Raw genomic sequence first — 19,602 nt, 5'->3', positions numbered from 1 at the left:
GATCAGGAATGCAGGAGGCGAAGACGGACTCCTCTCGCACCACGTAATACTCAAAAGGAACAAACAGTACATTTCAACACAGAGTAATGCATGCAGTAAATTACAGCGTTCAAAAAAGGAGATACCATCAGTGATCCTGCGAGGCTCACTATAGCCTCCTCAGAACTCTCCTCCTCCAGCAGCAGAGGACAGAAAATACGGCTAACTGGTAAAATGATTTCCCAGCTCGCCGTAATCCAATAAAAGGATGGGCAGGAGCAGTAAGCATACAAAGAAATACAATGAAAGTCTTTTTCATTTCTGCGGAGTGTTCGGTCCTGTGGTGGACCAGAGCTGAGTTTGTCCTAAATGTGTTGGCTGTCTTCATATGCTGGCGGCATGACTCACACCTCTGTGACGTGCTTCCTCAGTATATATACCCTGCTCCGCTAACTGGCATGCAGAGACCTGAGGGTGAGGTCTGGAGGCCCCACTCCTGGTCCAGATTCTGGAGAGATATTAAAAGGAAAGTCGTGCAGTCCCTCGTACAGTCCATCCCACTGTCAGGATGTGCGTGCGTGCATAAGATTATTTATGGAGAACGAGGGCCACTGCCTCTGGGAAAAAAGGGCAGCGGCAAATAGTGACACAAAGTAATTACAACACAGTGGCCATGCAGCCCAGAACATAATGCATAAATGGATAAAGAAATAAACAGAGGTAGACAAATAAATGACCTGTTATCGTAAAGCAATTTGCGAGTTTGGACTGTGCCTTCAACGTACGGTGGTAGTATGCGGGAAGACGACTGAGGGAAGGGGAGAGAACTCTGAGAACCTGGGCTGAAGTTCTGGGCAGCTTCTGTGAGGAGCTAGGAGGCCAGACACCCTCTATTATATAACTGTGGTTGAGCCGGGGAACAAGGAGGAGATGGGGTGGTGGTGGGGATTGGATGGAGGAGGGCTTTCAAGCATGGTACTTCCATTCAAATTTCAGTTACTCCACCGTTCGCTACAAGAGATGCAGTTGGAACGTCCGGCACAGCAGACCCCTCACTGCACTTCATTTGGAGGGAGAAGGCCAGTCAGCGATAGCAACATTTCCGGACGCATTGTCTTAATAAGAACCAAGCCTTCATGTGGAGATCAAAGCCGTCCTGCCATCTACATTCATCTGATCGCATATGTGCTGTTATAAATCTATCTCTCCTGCCAGATGGACACGAACACGCTGCTCTTCAAAGCAGCGTGGAGCGCTGTGGGGGAGCGAGGGGTAAGCTGGAGTTTATGCTCATTTGCGGTCATATGTGGAGCAGGATGGCTTCGAGTGGCGTGCCGCTGTTGGTGCTGCACGGATGAAATACATGGCATTGCATCATTCGAAGAGCAAGTTTAAGGCAGCTCCAGGCAAGGCTGAGGCCCATCCGTAAAGCATTTTACCGCTTTATGCTGCATGTATAAAAGCAAGTCTGTTTTCTAAAGATATGACGGTGGGGCCATCTGCACCACCAGTGTAGGATGATAATCATCACGTAGCATGATTATTGTATGATTATGCTCAACGATAAAGCACAGCCAAGGTAGGAAATCATCTAATAAAATCAAAAAAATGGTTCTGATTAATTTTCTTTACAGGCAAATTCTACCAAGCAGGATTCATACGTATTTTTACGTCTAACATGCCGTCGCACCATGAGATGTGTCTCCAACATGATTACTCATACCAGGGCTGCTCTGGCTCATTTGCTGATAAAGCTCAATCATGTGATGTCAGACACACTGCTTGGCTGGTTCCTATGAACAAGGACTTGATTAGCTTTTCAGTTACTGAATGCATTCAAATCCCACGTTTGTATACATGATTTTCTTTAAATCGAGCCATGCATTTCCTTTGCATTGTTCTGCTATACTGTAATATCGCCTTAAACACAAGTGAAACTTTATTTCAAGTCTTTGAAAAGACAAGGTGGTTCCTTTCTTTTATCCAGCTAAATCTCATTCTTAGCCATGTTAGTTGATATGTGTCACTGCCATTTTCCAAACATCACATTTGCATCAGGTTGGAAATCGAAGCAGCTAGTCTTGCAGGGCCAGTGGTAACTTCATAAGAACATCTGGGGACAACCAGGAGAAATCTGGACTAAATGTGGGGGAATGTACACTTATTAGGTGGGAACAAACTGAGTATGACATTTCTAAACCAGTCAAACACTTTGTGAAGGTGAAGCTCTAAGTGGGTCCAACAGACAACAAGCCTATCGTTAGTCCATGGATGTAACATAAGTTAGCATGACTGAAAAGTCACACCAAAAAACTTCAAAAGAGCATGTAGATGTGTGTCATGTGTGCGGAGAACATATTACATGCAGTAAAAATAAACATTACCTTTTGCAAAAGAAAACAGTTCTGTTAGCTAACAAGAGTTTTGCTAGCTAGCTTATTTTGCTTGTGTTATCTGTTGTACTCCAGACATTCGTAAGAACACGGCCTAGAGAAATTTTGAAACCATGTTTGTGGCAGATTTTACGTTGTCCCCAGATATACAGGGTGATTCAAAAAGATTTGTTTGATTTCAAAGTGCCATATATTTACAACAGTGAGGCGCCTGGGAACCAATCACAATCCAATTGAAAGAGGGGGTCATAGAGTTTCTGACTGTCAGTGGAAGATGGCTCCCTTCAGTCTGAGAGGAGATGCGACCCCTGAGCAGAAAACGTTCTGCGTTCTCCATTTCAATAAGAGTGAATCCGTCATAACTGTGCAGTGTGATTTTTGTGGGCAATGAAGCTCCAACAGCTCAGAGTGTTCATTGTTGGTTCCACAACACTGGATGATCTCAGAAATCGCATTGAAAGAGTCGTGAGTGCAGCGACACCCGACACGCTCAATCCAGTATGGGATGAATTTCACTGTGGCGTTGATGTTGTACACACAGCTGGACAAGGTTTATATTGAGCACTAGTAAAATTACAGAATAAACTTTATGCTCATTTAAACCATTTACAGTTTACTGCATTGTTCTGTAATGATTTACAAGTGAAATAAATAATTTTGAAATTGGATTAATCTTTTTGAATCACCATGTCGTTATCAGATCACATTTTGCTCCGCAAGACTGCTAAGCAGCTAGCTATTGTACCTACTGGCCAACGAGGCATTCTGTCCTTTCTTTTACAATCAGGCTTGTCTGAGTCATTTCTAAATGAATGCATGCCAAGAGAAGAATACACCAGCATATTTTTAACATAATCTCTCTTTTCCGCACCTGTAGTATACAGGGACATTAATTTCAACATTTCCCTACACTCAGTAAGTCCTGACAACTCATTAACATACAACACATTTACAGTAGAAGTTGATGGGCTGGTGCTGAAGCAAAATACTGGAATATTCCCTTAATAGCACATAAGTATGTGTACATGTATTAGTGTAATATTGGACATTTACAGTGAAAGTGTACCAGTTAAAAAAATTAAAAACTAATTTTTGGACATCTATTCCAATTTAGGTTGAGCTTGAATTCCCAATGTTGAATTCCCAATGTTTTCTTCATGTAATTGAAATAGTTGCCTGTGTGCCTGCATATCTTTGTAAGGAATGATAATTTGGCAGTGCCCCCCCACACCCCCCGCCTCTTTGAGGTCACTTATTATCATGCATAGAGTACATTAGCCAGCAACTGAAACAATCAACTTAGTTACACAGTTCAGAATTCAGGCAGAATAACGATACACTGGGCTTGATTCTACATTTTCATAAGGATCTGAAGTCTATTCTGTTTGAGGCTAAATGGGAGAAAACGGTTTATTCACAGAGAAAGGTTTCCACACAGACTGTTTGGTTTGGTAAACCGTCAGGGATGCTCCTGTGAGATGTCTAGAACTTCAAGCTGAACACAAACACAATGTGACTGTACAACAGAAGTGCAGAAAGGAATCTGCTTGTTTCAGATTCACGAAATATGCCGGTCCAGTGCAGGCAGATTGGATCTTTTCTGAACTAATGAGCATGCTATTATCTGTGAGACACATCTACACATCACATTACGGATCCTCTTAAGACGATTTTGCTTCACATGTTCTTAGGTAAATTTGGGTAATGACCGTCCATTCTCTTCACACATAATCCTGTAAGTAGCTGCCAAAAGCAGGATGATGAAAGGCCAGCAAAAAGCCTGGAGCTCAGGTTAACAGGGCAAGAGAAGATGAGCACAGCAGGGCAAGCTGGGCGAAGCCTGAAAGAGTCCTGAAAGGCATAGGATTTAAAAAGAAATGCAGAGGTGGCCTTTGTGGAGCAGTAGTAGAGAGCCAGCGGCAGTCAAAGGTCTAGGACTCTGGTGCGAGGCGTGTGCAGATTACTGGCCTAAATGTCCTCATGCAATGGCTCTGTACAGCAGGCGGAGGGGAAAAGGCTCAAGCAGGCACAACGCCAGACCCAGGGCAAAAATTCAGCCTTCAAACCCGTCCTTTCAGTCTGTATAAACACCTTATTTACGAACAGGGGAAAATGGCAATCGGCACAACAATATAGTTTTTTTGTGGTGTTGGTGGTGGTTTTCCTCCGTGGCGGCCCTCCTCTGACCATGCTTTCACTGGTCCAGTACTGGAAGGAGGTGCACAGGGTCCCATTGGAGGTCAAGGCTCAGGAGGGAAATGTTAATCTGGGGTGTTGGCGATGGAGTTTGGAGTAGAATCCAACACAGGACTCATTGGTGAAATGGCCTTGTGACTGAAGTACTCCACTACCTGTTTGGGCACCTCTGCAAGAACGCACTTCGCCAGGGCAGCAGGAGAAGCCTGAAAAAAAAATAGTAAGTTTATGCAGAGGGATGAAATGCCTTTAATTTACTCTTCTTGTTAAGTAATCTTAAAATGACATAATTGCACCTATTTTTACATTCAAAGTAAATAATCCGACAAAGCAGAAATTACACAGATTTTTGCCATGAATTACCAGCAAATGAATGCATAGGAATATACAGTGGGGTCCAAACGTCTGAGACCACTAATAAAAGTGCTTCTATTTGGCATTCACTTCTAATTTGTTGCAAAATTTGTCATTAAAATTCATATTATCATCATCATTTGAGTGAAAAGTGAAACCTTTGAAATATTTACATGAATTTCAGAATTTGTACTCCACAATGGGCTCCCCAAGCTTGTGCAAAACCCTGATGAGTAGATCAAATCCACCAGAGAGTCATCTGACCACACGCTTCAATGGATGGATAAGACTCAAAAAAACCTTTTGTACAAAGGCCTTAACATGGTCAATATCTCAAATATGGTTGCATTTAAATAGTGGTATAGAAAGATTTTCATTTTACTTGTCTTCATTTTAAAGCCCACCCTAAATGTTATTTAGCCCCCCCTTCCTAAGTAAATGTACTAATCCAAATTGTCTATAGTTTATTCTAATTCACAATATACTGTAATAGCAGGGTGCAACCTGAGGAAGGCGCTGTTGCTGATGCTCTTATGCAGCGCTGCCTCTGCTGTACTACCAGAGATTGACTAACGTAACGTTCAGCCAATCATATCAGACCTGATACGCTGTAATCCAGTCATATTAATGCTCTGTTAATGCACTGTAAAGTAATCAATAGCCAAACTAAGGACAGGATTTTGGCTAAGCTCACTAAAATAAACATTAGACCTTATTTAAAATCTATAACATACAGAGCGAAACAGTGTTAAACAGAATTAATATCCACCTACAATAAGAATTTGTGGCAAATTATTGTCAGTATAACTTTACTTGGTTGCTTAACTCTAGTTAGCTAACTTTAGTTAACTTTGGGTTTAAGTGAGGTAAAGAAAAGAGGCAAAGCTAACACTGACATTAGCTAACTATCTGACAACCCAACTAGTTTAACCTCACTTGTGAGTGTGAGAGTGTGAATGAGCAAGAGGGATAGAAATAATGTTACTGAGAGCCTTTTGTATTCTATGTATTTAGATTTGGAAAGAATGACACCAGTATTTACCATATATTGTTGTTCACAGTAAGTTAGTGTCAGTGAAAAGGACAAGGCTGGATTCGATCCTATTCACTAAATTCTTGTTCGAGATCAAGAAAATTCAAACAAGCTACTTCAGCTTTGTGTGAAAAGGTCATCATAACAGTTTTATATCCCTCAATTCCTCAACCTGTAGATGAAAATTAAGAGGCAGCCGTTCTGTCGAAGGCCAGTCGGATGAGATTTTTACCAGTTAAAACAAAACAAAAAAAATTTAAACTGATCTCTCATTATCTCCTTGAGTTAAAGACGTTAATCTAGTGGTTTCATGCCAGCTAACGTCACCTAAATCTATTTTCGTTGCACTGGTCTGAATGTACGCCGCGCTGCATCTAACACGAATAGCAAGTCTGAGGCAACAATGTGGTTCTGCATCTCTGGCAATATTATCACTGCTTCCTTTTTACGTATTTGATAGGCTGCTCTAACCAACATGAGGCACTTTGCATGACAACTGCTTGAGCATGGAGCTTAACAAGTTACAGACTTTTTCCTAAAGTATAGCCACCAGTGCCATTTCGAGGTAACTACACAGGAGTACAGAGAGTGTGTTAGTATTATTATTTTGGGGGGGGGGGATGCATAAAGCAAGCAAATCCAAAGCTGTTGTTTTAGTAAATATTGTTTTAGTAAAACAAACAAAAATGTGTGATTTGAATTTGACTGAAAAGATGACTTAGAAGCTGTTTCAAGAAAACAAGAGAGTCATGATGAGCACACAAAACGTTAATATCAGTATTAGAGAAAAACACAGACCAAGCAAATCCATAGCAAATTGTGTTAGTAAAACAAACAAAATAGGGAAGAATAAATTTATGATTTGAATTTGTCTGGACGAGAGCCAAAAAGAGCAGACAAGCGACAAGTGTATAATGAGAAGCAGCATAATGGTTGGGAAGCATTTAAGCAGTCTACATTCTCACAACTCAGGAATTAACGGATTGTTTTTGGCTGCGCACAACAGAGGGGGTAAAATAGCTTCTTCTGGAAAAAGCTGTGGAGTTCCATGAGCCTTTTCGGCCCATCTGCAGCACTGGCATGGCTCTGCCTGCCTCCCTGGCTGCCTGCCTGATTCGACGCGGCCCCACTTGAGGGTAAAGCTGTTTCAGAAGCGCATCGGAGGACACGCTTGGAGGGCTCATGCGTCAAAACTACAGAAGGGCTGCAATTTGTGTCCATCTCCAGTGAGTGCTGGGGATCAAGTGAGGACTGTGGACATGGACTCACCGTTTTGAAGTCTCTGAAGGGCACAAACTGCACAATGTCCCTCAGGACGGGTTCTCCTTTGGGAGAACGCAGGACCCCGTCGTCTCCATCCAGGATTTGCATGTCGGTAAAGTCGGCGTTGCCCACCCCCACAATGATGATGGACAGGGGCTGGTAAGAAGCCCGTACGATGGCCTCTCGCGTGTCCGCCATGTCCGTCACTACCCCGTCCGTGAGGATCAGCAGGATGTGATATCGCTAGGAGAGGAAAAGGGCCTTATTACTCTGGGTACAAGCAGGGGTGGAAAATACTTGAGTAATTGTACTTTAACATACTTGTGTATTATTTAGGAATATTCGGACTGAAATGAAATACTTGTACTTTTACTCAGTTACATTTCTAAGAGAAAAACATACACTTTACTCCTTACGGTTTACTTTAGACCTTCAAAGTACTCATTACAAATCTCAGACAAGGAGAGTTTCCCCTTTTTGTCTTGCTAGTCAATACTGCACATCATTAAAACATCCAACTAGGGCTGAACGATTTGGAGAGAGTATCAAATTGCGATTTTTCTGACTAAACCTGCGACTGCAATTTAAATTTTGATTATTTTCTATAAATTGAGGCTCAGACCTGTTTTTTTGTCCAAGAAGACCACTTTACTTTTTCTGGCTTAAGGCTTGACACCTTAATGTAGTGAGTCAGAAAGCCAGTAAGTTGTGGTTGTGATGTCACAACACGTGGGGGTTTGGTTGCCTCTGATTGGTCTAACTCTACAGGCAATCTACAAATCTGTGTTATTGCATTGAATTTCCCTCTTAAAACTTAAGAGCTTTTGTGTTTTGAAAATTGCACTCTTAAATTGTGATTTCAATATAAAAACGATTAATCTTTCAGCCAAATGAAACTGTCCACAGTTATGCTAATTCGTCTTGTATGCAAAGACTAGTACCACTGATTGGTCACTGCACAGCATTTATTTGTTAAAACATTTACTTTCTATTCACTTTTATACACTCTTACATACATTAGTATGTTTAAATGTATGTATGTTCCTTAGTATGTTTTGACTTTGACTCAAGTTTATGTTTAGCACCATACTTTGATACTTTTAACTCAAAGTACTTTCACTTAAGTATGATTTCTCTCTACTTTTTGCACCCCTCAGTAGAAGCAGGGCTTTATTCAAAGGGGCTGCAGGATGAGGCAATTCCCTGGGTCCAAAAAAGTGACAAAAAATCATCCCTCCTGGAAAACTGTCATGCTCCTTTGGATTGCTGTTTTGTTCATATTTAAATTCCATCCATATTTAAGATTTACACACCAAGTTGCCTCAGATGTACGAACGTGAAATGTGGAGACGATTATGTAGAACTGTGCACTTTTCATTGGTAATGCACTGGAGCGTTTGGTGCAGCACCTGCTGTTGCTCAGTCTTCAGATTTAAAGATGCGAACACTAGCAATAAAATTTGTAGATCTTCATTTAAAAGAAATCTAACCACATCGTAAGATGAATAATATCTGAAAAGGCTATTTTTCCTGTCCAAAAAGGTAAAAAGGTAAACACTGCTACAGTTCAGAACACTCTCCACTCCCCCTGTCCTTTTGAACCCATCATTCTCCTTGACTTTTTTTTTACAATTCAACCACAGGCTACAAGCACAGCAAGCTGCCAGTCAATGGGCTAAAAGTAGAGGTGCTGGATAGATTACTGGCCTAAATATCCCTGGGGGGTCCAGCCGGGATTGAACATGCAAAGTCTGCAGTTTGAATTCTCCACAGTTAGAGCTCATGTACTGAAATGTGATCACTTATGGTGAGGGGGTGATCCTGAAGATTGAATAATGAATGAAGATCACTGCAAGGACAAAATGCTTGAAAACAGAGCCCGTCGTGGGCCGTGTGTACAATTTGGGGTTTTGTGAAAAGCCCGAGGCCACACTGTTGACCTCAAAGCATGTACGGTCTTGTAATATAAGATGATTTAATGGAATCCCAAATTGATTTTTGCAATGCTTAATTACTAAAGTTGTTCCCTGAAGCGAAGCGATTTATATGCAAACACTTATATGCAATCACTCTGTCATTGAACTATATTCGAAAAGGTGAAAACTGAAAACATTGGCAAGCTTCTAAAATGGAAATTGCAGTGTGGTGAAATAGGAACAGGCTGTGCCAGTAAGGAGGACACACTCACTGAGGCGTCTTTGATGGGCTCCTTCCCAGCTGCCTGCTTGGCTATTCTGTTGATAATGGGGGCCACATTAGTGGGGCCATAGAGCTGAATCTTGGGCAGGCAGTTCTGGTAAGCTTCCACCACCCCCTGAATTTCTGATTAGAGAGAGAGAGAGACAGAGAGAGATAGGCAGAAAGAGAGGGAGAGAGAGTGAGAGAGACAGGTATCATTTGTGCTGTGGAAGTCCACTGCTTTCTGAAAGATGTACTGGAGCTTCTGTAACACTGGCAACACGGCTAAAGCAGCAGATTTTGGGATCGGCTTAAAAGAAAAAGAGAGACTTGGAGCTCTCCCTCCTATGCAGAATTGTGAAAGGAATGGAGGAAGCCCAAGATTTTCCACAGCCCCTCACTCATTTCCCCCAGCATTCTTGGCTTCCGCCATGAAAGGGGCTTCAAAAGAGCAAGGGAAAGGAGGTCAGTGCTGCTTTGCGGAGATGTTCTCATCTCTGGCCACTGTGTGAATGAAATTAATTTGGTGCAAAAACCAGAAATGCAGCATAGATGTAATTCTTACAAAGATTCATAACAAGCCTATTGTATAATAACTGTAGCCTTTCCACCAGTCCCAAACTTTAAAGGGATCTTGGATTTTTTTAAATAAAATAGTTTGATGTAGTATGTAAACATTGTTAAAGTTTTCTTTCAGTGTCCAGTCCATACAGTCCATCTATGTAAACTGCCCATTTTGGATTCTTTCTTTTCAATGTGTTTACATATACCTGCCTATTCAGTCTACAGCATTTTAGCCATTCTTTAGTGTTGTGGTCAAGACCTGGGTACATCAAGTTCGAGTCAAGACCAAGACTTTGCAGTAGTCGAGTCCAAGTCAAGACTGAGACCAGGAGTGGAGAGACAGAGACCAGATTAAGATTTTTTGCAGTATATGAAAAGTAGAAAAGGGGAAAAAATAAATTGTACTTTATCATACATTCATTATACATCGTTTATAATAATACCTTATATATATTTGGTCAAATATAACATTAAATATTATATACCCTAAAACTATTAATAAGTATTATTACATTGCAGTCTGTTCAGTTTTGTGTTGTTACTGAAGTCAACTGAACATAAACCAAGCAACATACATCCATTTTTATTATAAAATTAAAACATCTCCTCTCAGGGGATGTTTGAATTTTGGAACCAATTTTTGTTGTTCAGTAATGAAAGAAAAAAGCCCAGTTTAATTACCTCAGCCAGAGGCATTGCACTCGGCTGGCCTCGAGTCCACCGTACCCTGAGACCGAGACAAGACTAGACTCCCGTACTTCAACACTACCATTCTCACCGAAGCTATAAGGGGTTTTTAGCCCAGACTGCTCTTTGAATGAGGCTCAATACAGGGCCATCAATCAAAACAGGGCTCGTTTTTTAAATCTGCACTCATAACAACAGCTTGTTTAATTCTAAATAATGAAGAGAGATTGGAAAATGGTCAGGAAAAAATTAATTATCACTGTGTTTAGTTCATAAAAACACACAAACCTTATAAGTGGATCTTATAGGTGGTAAAAAATTGTAGGATATGGCCCTTAATTATTTATGATGCATCAGGCAAAGCTGTGTGTTCATGTTCATGTGAATTTTCCTCTGAGGGAGATGACTGATAAAGCCTCTTACCTTCACATTCATCATCATCTGGATTAAAGTTGATGGCAAAGTCATGCGACACCTAAATGGGGAGAGAAAACGTGGTTGAACTCCAAAGAGCAGTGCAGATGAATGCATTACATTCAGACATAGTCTACCTCTTTCAGTGCCAGCGCTACTGGAAGTTTCAAAGAGACATCATTTTCCACTACAGATTTGAAGGTCATAGTTTCAGTTAACAGAAAGGCTCGGAAAACAGCAGCAGGCAACAACACAATGCAGTGCTTGTTCGGCTTGTCTGAATGCTTAAAAACATGACTTTCTGCAACCCTGTGCAAGAAAAAAGGCCTGTAATATAAAACTACATTCCTGCTCTCAGCATCTCTATTAGAAGTCGCAACAATAGCGAAACTTGGTATGATGCACGGGTCAAATTGACTGTATTTTCAGTGTTTTTTTTTATTTTGTTTTGTTTTATTTATTTATTTTCTATTTTATCCACTTCTGATTGGGTATAAATGCGCCGTATCCAAGGCGTTACCCTCATCTCCTTGCTCTTCAGACCCTTCCCCCAGGGTGCTAGTTAAAATGAATGCCTGCTCTCCATACTCAAAGTCCAATCTGCCTAAACAAATGTGCTTGTGGGAAATGAAGTCCCGCAACCTCACACGGTCAACAACAGGAGTGGCCTAAGCATCCAGCCATTATTTTAACTCCCTCAGCCTTTTTTCAGCTTTTTTTCCCAACAAGGTTGGAATATCAAGGGAGGAAGAAGCTGTGAATAGAAATGCACTCCATTTGTTATTTGAGGGAGGCATGGTGAATGAGGGTGGCTGTGGCATGAAAATCAGGTCTGTATATATGTAGACTCCATATACTGGTAAATACAGAGATGGAAGATATGGCCTCTCACACAAATCAAATACCAATAGAGGAGCGCTTCATCAAGGTCAGAGGATTGGAAAGAACATTGGGAGCAAAGGCTAAAGCAAAAGACGACAGACGAATCCCAATGAACGGAGAGACACCCTTACCTCATAATTGGGTGGAATTCTCGCCCCGAAGCCCAAAGCTGAGAATCTTTTGTCACTGTGATGAATAAAAAAGCAGAAAATGTTCAGATTTTTTAGGATTTGTTCAACTTTGACTAATTCACAGAGGGGTGGATCGATATTGAACTATCAATACTTAAGATATAAGATATTTGTGTGAATTGTTTTCTTTAACTAGTAATAAAACGTCATATTTGTTTTAATGAAACTGTTGTTCGATGTTAAAATGAAAGTAAAAAAAAGACTAACACAAAATGCATAGAATAGAAACACGAGTTATCCAGACATATAGTGACAGATGTAATATTAGGTTATTATAATCACTTAACACCCAAAATTTCTGCATAATTCATAATTTCTTAAGAAGCACAACTTTACAATAGTAGGTTGATGAATAAGCACATGCAGGCCAGGGATGTAGCTATGGGGGAGTGGGGGGGCTGGGAGGCCTAGGATGTACTACTTGGAAGCCAGGGCTCCATCAGATTTTTAAGTATTGAAAATGTTCTTCGATGCCAAAGAAAATATCAGAAAATGTAAGGTCGTCATGTACAAAGGCGCTGAATTCTTGCATCCTGCTGACTTTTTTCCACCTTAACAAAAAAAAAAAGAGACTAACAAAGCTTTGCTTAGGAAATCACAAATTATTGGCCGTTGTTATCACCATAGAAACGTTTACACAGCTGCATGCTGTGGCTGGTCATGCAAAAACACAAAAAAAACAATCCTTGTAAACACAGCTTTAACCTGCTCCACTGTTTCTCCTGTTGGTGAGAACTTAGTGGAGCTCTGCTAGTTCCTATGAACTAATTCCTTTACTAGCAAGTAGTAGTAACTCACCATGGTGAAGAAAACCTTAGTCGTCAACCATTCGCCCCGGACATTTAAACTGTGCTGTATAAGGTAGTATAAGATAGGGCTAAGTAGCCTTTACTCGCCATGGTATGCTGTCTGTTCTGATCTGTTTGGTATGAAATTGTGTGTTGCATTAAATTTAAATGTTTTTTTCCTCTCATTTTGGTGAATGTGGTGGGTCATTTTCCAACAGTTTAACTATAATGAAGATGGCTAGTTGGTGGTCTCATCACCCTCACTATAGTGATGTCTGTGGGCTTTGTCTGCTTGCCTCTGCAACCACACATACATAGACAAGACATTTTAATTAAACTCGAATTCCATTGTTTGTTTTGGGTTTTTTTTTCAAAATTTCTTCATAAGTAAAAGGTTGAGATGTAAACAAAGTCATTCAGATTGGTTTGATGTTGGTGGTGGTGATAGGAATCAGATAGCTAAAGAGTTTAATGCCTCTAGAAGCTCCTTCACATGAAATGCTTATGAATACGCTGCTCGATGCATGACACATTGTTTTACAGTAGTTTTGAGATATGATTTTGGCCTAAAATGTACTTTTTTTGGATTTATTATTATTTCACCATTACTTAACATTACATATAAAACCCAAATGACATGTAGGTTCACTATTTGTTTTGGAAAATAAATAAAATGGCTACATTAATGCTGTAAACATCACAAGCCCTGGTTTATATTAACACTGTAAAGAAATCTGAGTCAAGGCAAGTTTCTCCACAAAGAGCCACTCCACATCAAACCACTCTGAATGGCTTTGTTCACATCTCAGTGACTGAAATATGCAGAAACTTTAAAACACTGGTGGAATTCCCTTTAGGGCTACTGCAAAGGCATTGAAATATATATATATATATATATATATATATATATTATATATATATATATATATATATATTTTTACTGATATTCACAAAATGAGGTTGTTAGCCTTTGTATTATTCAATATCAGATCAAAAAGAAAATCAGTGGTATCACCCGTCCTCAGTACACACTGTTATTAACCCTGACTGCTCTCCGTTAGATAGATATTTTTTTCAAAAAAGCCTGTCCCACCTAATTATACACCTGACCTGTCCATGCTCCACTCACAAATACCTTCTGTTGTAGCAACTGTTGCAAGGCAGGATACGTTTTGCAAAAATTCAATTCACCCTTTAATTGCATTTGAAATTAATAACAGACTCCTAATTTTCATATTTTGACAAAAGCAGAGTTTGAACTATGTTTTCTTGTTAAGTTGAATTAGGGTGACCATTCTGGTTTTCAACAAAGACCACACCGGAGGCAGGTGGGTGGCACAAGGCATGCTGTAGAGAGTCAACATGAAGGCAAAGCCAAATCCCAGACATTTTAGCCCTGGGGTGTCCAGACTGGGCACCGGTCACTCACTGCCAAAAGCAAAGTAACTCTCCTCTTAAAGGCGCAAGCACCCGCCCCCACAGTGAGTTGGAAGCCAGTGACATGACTGCACATGCACCAGAGGAGTTACAGGCCATACACATCAGCGCTGACCATCAGTAAAACATATTTCTGTGTTTCTATCACTAAAGAAAAGTTGCGCAAAGCTGCCTTTATTGTTGGATGGATAAGATTTTTTCCTTTGTAAGACATTTTGGCTGTTATTTATTAATATTATTTACATATCAAATAAATGCAACAACAGCAGTAGGATTAATGGAGAAGAGAAATTGCCATAATTTTGCAATATGTATTTAACTTAATGAATTTGCTTAATAAGAAGTTGCTGCTGCAAGAGGAGGGTAGATTTGTGCTACTTCAGTGTCTCTGCCGTCTCGTCCTCTGAATATTTATTGTAATTTTTCATAATGTGTTTTGGTATTAAGTCACATGAGGCACGAGCAATCACTTTGGTTCTTAATGAAAAAGTATTCTGATTTCCACCTCCAAAATTGACCGTTCTGACTGTTAACTTTGTGCTTTCTGGCTGCAGACATGACTAAATGGCAGTCAGTAAATTAATTTGCAGGTCTACTCACAAACAAAAGGCTCTTACACTTTAGGCGACTTTGTTAATACAGCATGGTGCAACAAGCTGTAAGTTTACGCTACTGCTACCGCCGACAGATGAAAGAAAAACTGCAACGTACTGGCTGACAGGCCACATATAATGAGAAACCATGGGCCAATTAAAATCTGTCCACAGATCGCCTTTGGCCCCGGGGCTGGACTTTGGACACCCCTGTTTTTGCCAGCTTAGAAACCTCTGGCTGGACATGTTTTTTAGGTCCCAAAAAGAGGACGCATTGTGGAAAAAGAGGGCGTATGGTCACCCTAGTTGAATGAGTTTTTTGCTAGTGTTCTGTAAAGTGTGTCCAACCGTCCAACAGTTGGTCCATAAAAGAACACATCTGAGGGAGAAGCATGTCTAGGTCAGTTACTTGTTACATTTGCATTACCAACTGGACTGGCACGGCACATGTACCTAGGTACATGTATAATAGGTGCAGTGAGTGGTGGCGGGCAGCAGGGACTGCACAGGGATGAAAGGAGCCCCGAGGGACGGAGGAGACGACGTAGAGGCACAGCGGGCAGCAGGGGCACACAGCTAATCACTCAGCAGGCTTCTGCTCTCAGCCCAGAATGGGGAAAGGCAGAGGATAGAGCAGCATGACGCCTTGCGCAGCGGGGGGACCGGCACAGCCGCAGCCGTGGATCACGCTCGGGAGCCACAGACCCACAGCTATCAGATGGAAGAGAGCAGAAGTTCTGCCGAATCAGAGCTTGTCTTTCAACAGCCTAATGAAGGCCGGAAGTGCTATCAGTATTCCGTGTGCTATTACCAGAGGCTTTGGAAAAATGTATAGCGAGCTTGAAATCTCTCAGCGACGCCATCGCTCTCGCCAGCTGATGAGACATGATTAGAATGAAAGACTCCATTTAAGGGGATGTGGAGTATCATTCTGATCTGGCCTGCGACAAGCATTCTTCACAGAGGCCCAGCGCTAATGCGCTGGCACTCAGGGCTCGCAAGAAGTTCAGCCGATTCTCCCCACATCAGTGGCCTCCTCGCCTTGAGGCACGACGCTGTTTCGCCCATTTAGAATGTTTTTTTCCCGCTGAACCGTGGACAGTAACACATCCATCTCCAGCACTGCGCAATCTCCGCCGAGGTTCTCATAACAGCATGCTAGCTGCAGATGTTAACAAGAGTAATTAGCCTTGCTAATTCGTTTAGCATAGCAGGGGGAGATACTGAGATACTCTCACAAGGCAAGTCACAGGAAGTGCTAGCGTTCGGGACAAACTTCAGTTTTGCCGTGCTCCTCCATCTCCCGGCTGCCTCTTGTAATCTCCTTACACTTCCCTCTTCACCCATTTCAGATGCAGTTGAAGATAGCGTACAATGCCAGTCACACAACTCTCACCTCCGTACCCAACCTGGGGAAGGAAGCCGCTTCCCCGCTCTACGGAACATTCCAAACCCGGGGACTGGACTTTGGACACCCCTGTTTTCGCCAACTTAGGAACCTCTGGCTGGACATGTTTTTTTAGGTCCCAAAAAGAGGATGCATTGTGGAAAAAGAGGACGTATGGTCACCCTAGTTGAATGAGTTTTTTGCTAGTGTTCTGTAAAGTGTGTCCAACCGTGCAACACTTGGTCCAAAAAAGAACACATCTGAGGGAGAAGCATGTCTAGGTCAGTTACTTGATACATTTGCATTACCAACTGGACTGGCATGGCACATGTATCTAGGTGCATGTATAATAGGTGCAGTGAGAGGTGGCGGGCAGCAGGGACTGCACAGAGATGTAATCTCCTTACACTTCCCTCTTCACCCGTTTCAGATGCAGTTGAAGATAGCGTACAATGCCAGTCACACAACTCTCACCTCCGTACCCAACCTGGGTGAAGGAAGCCGCTTCCCCGCTCTACGGAACACTCCGAACGAATCGTCCGACATGCTGTTATCCGTCAAGAAGAATTACAACACAAGCGCATGATGGAACTCTGCTTGGCGAGCAAAAGCCTTCTCACATCCATGATTGAGAGGCGAGCTGTTCTGACAACTGTGACTTCTTCCCACGCAGTCAACTGCTTTCCAAATGGGTAACGAACTGTGCCATGTCAGCCTCCCCAAATGCATGCTGCCTTTTCAGACTGTTGAGTCAAAATAGGTCAGGAGAGCTAAGCCCTTATTAGGCAGCCACGATCCATTTATTCAAAAGAAAGTTTAAATGAATACGCAGCCTGTAATTTGGAGTGTAATTACAGAGCTGACCTTTATCGCAGTGTCCTGGCGAGTCTGATTTTGCATTTAAGCTTCTTTCGAACCCCGCCTGACCCACGTTTTCTTCACGTCGTCACAGACACACGCACACGCTAATATAGGCACATCACATCACTGTCAGAGACGAGAGAAAACGTTGTCGAGTAGCTGTGTCTCCAGGCACAGGCACTCTAGAGGACATCCATCTCTCCAAGCAAGAAAGCAGAAGTGGCTTTAAAAGCCCTGATCAATTAAGAAGAGAAACACAAGAGCTTTTCACACTTTCCTCCAAGAGTTTACTCGTGGTAAATGCACTCTTTTCTTTTTTTCCCCCTCAACAACACTTTCCACATCCCTTCAGAGGGAAACACATCAGTGAGTCTTAGCTGAGCTGTATACTTACATTTCTGAGTGTTTAAAGTCAATGTTGGAAATCAGAATGCATTATTCTTCCAGAACGCGATGTGTTTCCGAATGAAACAGGACACTGTGGCAGGAAATAACTGAGGGCAGAACATGATTTTATTCTTCAGGATTTGACTGGACGGTGAGAAGCGGATGTTGTGAAATGAGCACAGAGTCAGACACTGAAGGTCAGCAGAATCCTTTGGTTTTGCAGAAAAGCCAAAAAAAAAACTTCATACTGCACTATTTAGTTCCTGAAATATGACTCATTATTTACTGAAAGCTTGATTTTAATATGTACTTATGTTTATATATATCATCGCTGTCCAATGAAAAACAAGTATCTCCAAAATAGTAACTTTACAGGAGAGGGCAAAAGCCTTCTTTACTTTCAGTGTAAGTTAATAGAAAAAAGTTTTTATTCTAAGCAGTTTTGGAGCATTTCTATTGGTCCAATCATCATGAAATTTTCACACAATGTAAAGGAAGCTGCTGAGCTCAAATGATGCAGAAAAGTACAAATCGCAAAAAATGGAGATACATGCTTTTCACGTGATGGTCAGCAGACTAGCCTTTTAGCACCTGCCCTGCTTTTGCTAGTCTTACACCTTCATGGCAAAAGAATAAGAAAACGACTTCAGAAATCAGAATTCAAGCTACTGCTAAAATAAACCCCTGTACGAGTGTAACTACCTAATGTCCATTATCTGTTATCTGCTGACCCACCTCACAGCCTCACAGCCTCACAGCCTCACAGCACGGCAGAAAACTTTAGCACTAATAGTGCCAGATATTTGAACTACATCATTTTCATGTTAACGTGAACACGTGTTGCCAGCATAAACTAACTGAAGTAAAGCACTGGACCAAAAACTAGGTGAGAGAGTAAAGTGATAAGAAGAGGTCCCTGTCTCATACATGCATAAATGCACATCCATCCATCCATCCATCATCTAAACTGCTTATCCTTCTGGGTCGCGGTGTGGTGCTGGAGCCTATCCCAGCTGTCATTGGGCGGAAGGCAGGATACACCCTGGACAGGTCGCCAGTCCATCGCAGGCATAAATGCACAGAGAAACACAAATTTTGTCTTTTGAATGATAAGACACAACAGATTGTGCTTAATGTGACCAGGACATGAACTAGCTAGGCAGGAAAGCATTCATTTTGATTTCAGGTTCACTGTAAATAAAATAGGGATTTGCACAGGTAGTCGACTACTTGTTACTCGAGGTTAATAGTTTGAGGTATTTTCCAATATTGAAATAACTATTTGGGTACTCGTTAAAGTCGTGGGAACACAGAGTAAAATATTAAAGATGTTTGTATGATACTAAACTTGAGTGTTACATTAAACACCCAGCAACGCTTCAGTGAAAAATATAAGATATGAATATGATAAAACACGGCTTAAAAAACGCTGATCAGATCTATCTGAGAACTGTGTGGGCGTGGCTAATGAGCAGCTTGATTGACAGCTCTCTGTCTAACACTCCAAGCCAGCACCACCGCTCGTACAGAACTAAAGTCATTATCCATCTTTTATGTGTCTGTAACTGGATGAAAAAAGTCTGGACGAACAGATGGGCAGATGTACCGATGAGCGAACAAATAGACGGACGAAGCGACACGCGAAGGAACAAACATGCGCAGATGAACGGATGGATGAAGCAATGTCTGAATGAAGGAACAGACAAACAATGTGTTTGGATAGTGAATGAAAGGGCGTCAGGCAGCTGCAGACAGGTTGCGAGCTTTTGGTTATGCTGGGTTAGCTTAGTTAGTTTTCAGTCCACCTTGTAGATGTAAAGTCAGAGACGATAGCTCATCTGCTGCTGCACAGTTTGTGTTGGTCATCCTCTAGTCCTTCATCAGTGGTCACAGAACGCTGTTGTCTGGATATTCTCAGTCCAGCAGTGACACTGAGGTGTTTAAAAACTCCAGCAGCACTGCTGTGTCTGATCCACTCAGACCAGCGCAACACACACTAACACACCACCACCACG

At 41.6% G+C, this 19,602-nt stretch overlaps 1 protein-coding gene across 1 annotated transcript in view; it reads right to left on the bottom strand.

The window, feature by feature from the left end:
• Positions 1-4,172: 4,172 nt before the first annotated feature.
• cpne7 (copine VII) overlaps positions 4,173-19,602 on the bottom strand; it is a 72,164-nt gene continuing 56,734 nt past the window's right edge. Inside the window, exons 11-15 of the mRNA XM_036586825.1 lie at positions 12,075-12,129; positions 11,071-11,122; positions 9,407-9,540; positions 7,225-7,461; positions 4,173-4,774 (exon numbers count right to left, since the gene is read on the bottom strand). Coding sequence (XP_036442718.1) covers positions 4,634-4,774; positions 7,225-7,461; positions 9,407-9,540; positions 11,071-11,122; positions 12,075-12,129 — 619 coding nt within the window. The 3' untranslated portion in view covers positions 4,173-4,633. The remainder of the gene's footprint in view (positions 4,775-7,224; positions 7,462-9,406; positions 9,541-11,070; positions 11,123-12,074; positions 12,130-19,602) is intronic.

This window comes from Colossoma macropomum, unplaced genomic scaffold (genome assembly GCF_904425465.1).
Source record: "Colossoma macropomum unplaced genomic scaffold, Colossoma_macropomum, whole genome shotgun sequence".
Classification (NCBI taxonomy): Eukaryota; Metazoa; Chordata; class Actinopteri; order Characiformes; family Serrasalmidae; genus Colossoma; species Colossoma macropomum.
This window is presented reverse-complemented; position numbering and strand designations above follow the sequence as displayed.